Source organism: Nannospalax galili, unplaced genomic scaffold (assembly GCF_000622305.1).
Source record: "Nannospalax galili isolate Female #2095 unplaced genomic scaffold, S.galili_v1.0 scaffold115, whole genome shotgun sequence".
Lineage (NCBI taxonomy): Eukaryota > Metazoa > Chordata > Mammalia > Rodentia > Spalacidae > Nannospalax > Nannospalax galili.
In genome coordinates, this window is record NW_008340588.1 from 9,549,731 (window position 1) to 9,554,764 (window position 5,034).

Here is a 5,034-nt window from a genome sequence, read left to right on the forward strand (position 1 = left end):
CTCCTGTTTGGTCTGCGTAAAAACAACATTCTTCTTTTAGGGCTGCACACAAACCTCCTTGTTTTAGGAACAACAAGTCTAGTCCCCTCCTGTTCTGCAGCACTACCTCAGAGAGAGAAGTCAGGGAGTCTTTTAAGGTTCTTATGGACTCCTCTAGGGCTATTAGGTCTTGGTTCATGGCTTGATGTAAGAGCATGTACTGATCTGAGCGGATTAAAGCAGTCGCTCCTGTCCCAATGCCCGCTGCTATTCCCCCAGCTCCCAATAATACAGCTAAGGTTATGCTCAAAGGCTCTCACTTGAATCTGACAGGGGTAGGTGTTTCTTTATAATGTTGCAATACCTCATTGTCTTCATGCCAATAAATTCTGGGCCATAACTGTACCAGGACACAAAAATCTTGGGTTAGATTTAGAACAGCGAGTGAGACACAAGGAGTCAGTCCTGTGCTGCATGCCCAGTAGGTGCCATTAGGGGGCACTAGGTATGCGTTGGCCTGGAGGGAAAGGGAGGAGTTATTCTTAAGGCAATGTGTGAATCCAGCGGGCACCTTCCCTATACAGGTGCCTGTCGAGGTAACCTGAGACAGGGTGAGCGTGTGGGTGGAAGAGGTGCAGGCGAGGGGGGTAGCAGAGTTCGCAGGTATTACTGAGAAGTTTTCTTGGACGGCTATGCCCTCGTAGTAAGGGGGGCTCGGGTTCAGACAGAGCCAGCAATTTTTGGTTTTATTTGGCTCCGAATGATTCAATGCCTGGAATGCTCCCCTAACGAGGTTCAGGAGCCTGTCACCTGTTCCAGGGTATGTGGTGGGAGGCAGACTGGCAGAGTCAGGTAGACCTGCAGAGTCATTGGTCTCTGGGGTTTGTGAGGGCACCAAAGCAGGTAAAGGAAGGGAAGCTGGTTGTTGGTTACTGATGACTGGGTTGGGACCTATGGCTACTGCAGGTGGGGGAAACATAACTCTTTTAATCGTAAAAAGGAGGCCATCATCTTCTCGTTCTTTATATAACCTAATTCCCCAAGTATATCCTTTGTCCCAATTTAGGGATGACACTTTACCTTTACTTGTAAAGTCTATGCAGAGGGGGTGGCACCATTTTCCCTCACAGGCCTGTTTATGAGTAGTTTTCCATTCCTCAAAAGTCCCATGAGAATAATTTGCTTTTACAGTGATGTAATCCCATGATGAGGACGGATTCCACCAAGTATCTCCGGTGGTTTCGCACCCCCAGTTTTTGCAAAAGAAATGCCCCCCCCTCCACACTTAGGATTGAGAGACACAGCCCTGTGAAAGCCTGGGCAGACATAAAAGGTTAAGGTACGCAACATGGCCCGGTGTTCAGGAGGGCCGCATCCTCCCCATGGGTCCAGTCCCAGCCTCCCAGGAGGACTCGCCATGCTGGGTGCCTTTTCAGTATCGTGGGTTCCTTCTAAGTCCCAAGGCTCCTGTACCCCTAAAGCTAATTTGCACAAATCTGGGTACAATATGGGCCACCATGTGTCTTTTGGTGCCTCTTTTTGGACCTCAAATACTACAATGCCCATTTGATTAATTACTTGCCAGGTAGTTGGCACAGCTGTATGGGGGCTCCCATCACTGGGAGCAAATTCATAAGTAAATAGATTTACCCAGAGTAACAGGATTATTATTTTTCTTTGACCAGTCTTATCTTTAGGGGGTTGGGCGTCCGGGTCAGCCGCCATCTCTCCCTGCCGAGTAGTTCCCTGTGTTCTGGGTTCGCGGCCTTGACGTGTGAAGCGTGGACCCAAGTAGTGATGCCGTCTACCTTGAGCGCGGTAGGGGTTGTCAGCAGGACGGTGTAGGGTCCTTTCCAGCGTGGTTCTAGGCTCCGACTCTGATGCCTCCGTACCCAGACAACGTCCCCGGGCTGGAAGGGGTGGGGTGCAATAGGAGTGTCAATAGCATCCTGATAGGCTGCAGCTAGAGGCTTCCAGATCTCTTGGTGAGCCAGCTGGAGTGCCTTCAGGTGAGCAAAGAGGGAAGGTGAATCAACAAAGTTAGAGATATCAGGGTCCAGGAAAGAAACTGCTGGTGGGGGGGTTCCATACAAGATTTCAAATGGGGTCAACCCACTAGGTCCAGGAGTGTTCCTGGCCCGGTATAATGCCAAGGGCAGTAGAGTCACCCAGTCTTTAGTGCCAGTTGCTAGCGAGAATTTAGTTAGAGCCTCCTTAATGGTTCTATTCATTCGCTCTACCTGACCTGAACTCTGGGGCCTGTAAGCACAATGTAATTTCCAATCAATCCCCAGTAACCTGGCCACCTTCTGACTTACCTGGGAGACGAAGGCTGGTCCGTTATCTGACCCTATTACCTGAGGCATCCCAAATCGGGGAAAGATGTCATCTAATAGCTTCTTGGATACCACCCTTGCAGTTTCTTGCTTGGTCGGGTAGGCTTCTGGCCATCCTGAAAAAGTGTCAATGAAAACTAACAAATATTTATAGCCATACATTCCTGGTTTGACCTCGGTGAAGTCAACTTCCCAATGAATTCCTGGCCTGTGGCCTCTTTGTCTGACCCCTCCTGAAGCTTTATTTTTGCCCCAGTTTACCTGGGCACAGGCCTTACAGTTCTTAACAATTCTTTGTAGGATGGCATCTTTGTTTAGCAGATAATGGATTGTTTCTTCCCGCTCGATCAGCTTTTTCATTTTGGAGACTCCTAGGTGGGTCCATTTGTGAAGTTCATCTAGGAGGTCTTCTACTGATTTTTGAGGTAGAACTGTCTTTCCCTGATATTCCCAATACCCAGTCTCTGGATCACTGAGGGCTCCCATTTTCTTAAGTAATTCTCTGTCTTCCTGGGAATAGCTTCTAATGGCCTCGTCTCTCTTTTGTTCGGGGACGATTCTCGTGGTTAGTACTTGACTCTTCATGGCAGCCTCCCTGGCTGTCTGATCGGCCAGCCGGTTTCCTTTTGCTTCTGGCTGGTTTCCTTTCTGATGTCCCGGGCAATGCATAATACTGAGTTCTTTTGGCAGGAACAGAGCATCTAGGAGCGCTATGATTTCAGCTTTGTTCTTTATTTCTTTTCCTCCTGAAGTAAGGAGCCCCCTTCTTTTATAAATTTCTCCGTGGATGTGTGCCGTAGCGAAGGCGTATCGGCTGTCAGTATATACGTTCAGCTTCTTACCTTCTGCCAACCGCAGGGCCTGCGTCAGGGCCACCAGCTCGGCCTTTTGCGTCGATGTCCCCTCTGGTAAAGGCTCTGCCCATATTACCTTGCTCTCTGAGGTGACTGCCGCCCCAGCTCGGCGCTGACCCCCTTCGAGGAAACTGCTCCCGTCTGTGTACCAGGTGTAATCTGCCTTCTCCAGTGGCTTATCGCTGAGATCTGGTCGGGTGCCAAAAACCTCGGCCAGAACCCGATGACAGTCATGGTCATCCCGAGGGTCAGGTTCTTCTGTGGTGGGCAGCAGGGTTGCAGGATTGAGAGCGACGGGGGGTCCGAACTGGATGCGGTCAGTGTCCAGGAGCAAAGCCTGGTAATGAGTCATCCGGGCATTCGAGAGCCACCGATCCGGGGGCTGTCTGATGAGAGACTCAAGAGCGTGGGGGGCCCGAACACAAAGAGGCTGACCCAGGGTTAACTTAAAGGCATCTTTGACCAGGACTGCCAGCGCTGCCACCATTCTCAGACAAGGGGGCCAGCCGGCAGCCACTGGGTCTAGTTTCTTTGACAAGTAGGCTACGGGGCGTCTCCACGGCCCCAATTTTTTGAGTCAGGACCCCTTTCGCGTACCCCAGCTTTTCATCAACATACAGCTCAAATGGCTTTGTCAGATCAGGCAGGCCAAGAGCCGGAGCCTCCAACAAGGCCTTCTTTATGTGGTCGAAGGCTTGTTGGTGGTGGTCCTCCCAAATGAAGGGTCCGTCTGTCTTGGTCAGGAGATACAGGGGGGCCGCCATTTCTGCGAATCCTGGAATCCATAGGCGGCAAAACCCGGCAGTCCCCAGAAATTCTCTCACCTGTCTGTGATCACGAGGTGCTGGGATGCCCAAGATGGTCTCCTGGCGAGCTGATGTCAGCCATCTCTGTCCTCCGCTTAGCCGGTATCCCAGGTAGGTTACCTCTTTCTGGCAGAGCTGGGCCTTCTTTGCTGAGGCTCTGTATCCCATCTGTCCCAATTCTTGCAAAAGAGCCTCCGTACCTGCTAGGCACTTCTCCTGTGTCTCTGCCGCCAGCAAGATGTCATCTACATATTGTAACAGGATCAGGTGGGGGTGGAGGGTCCTGAAAGCAGTCAGATCTTGGTGTAGGGCCTCATCAAAAAGGGTGGGGCTGTTCTTAAACCCCTGTGGCAGCCGTGTCCAAGTAAGCTGTCCGGAAATTCCCAGGTCGGAGTCCTTCCATTCAAAGGCAAACAAGGGCTGACTCTGATGGTGCAGCTTTAGACAGAAGAAGGCATCTTTCAGGTCCAATACAGTGTACCAAGTATGGCTAGGAGACAAGGTGCTCAGCAAGTTATAAGGATTCGGGACCGTGGGGTGGATATCTTCTACCCGCTTATTGATTTCCCTTAAATCCTGTACTGGTCTGTAATCCCCGCTTCCAGGTTTCTTAACAGGCAACAGAGGAGTGTTCCAGGCTGACCGGCAGGGGATTAATATTCCTTGCTCTAGCAGTCTTTTAATATGTGGTCTAATTCCTTGGCGGGCTTCGGCCATCATAGGATATTGCTTAACAGCCACCGGTGCCGCGGTGGCTTTCAGTTCAATAATTAGGGGTGGCTGATGTGTAGCTAATCCCATTCCTCCTGTCTCTGCCCAAGCGTCTGGGTACTTGGCCAGCCACTGATCTATGCCTGTTTGGACAGGATGGGGATCATGATGCAGTCTATATTCATCTTCTAATTTAAGGGTGAGCACTTGTATAGGTGCTCCTTTAGAATCAGTAATCTTGGCTCCCTTATTTTCAAAATAGATGTGTGCTCCAAGCTTGGTTAAAAGGTCCCGTCCTAGCAGGGGGTAGGGGCAATCTGGTACATGCAGGAAGGTATGAGTCACCGT

The 5,034-nt window shown here is 50.7% G+C and overlaps 1 protein-coding gene across 1 annotated transcript; it reads right to left on the minus strand.

Annotated features, from left to right (window-relative positions):
* Window positions 1–603: 603 nt before the first annotated feature.
* On the minus strand, window positions 604–5,034 carry LOC108490982 (the record flags this gene model as incomplete). The annotated part of the gene is given in 2 exon segments (XM_017798833.2): window positions 604–3,740; window positions 3,742–5,034. Coding segments are annotated over 2 exon segments (3,387 nt in total), but the record flags the coding sequence as incomplete, so codon positions are not given.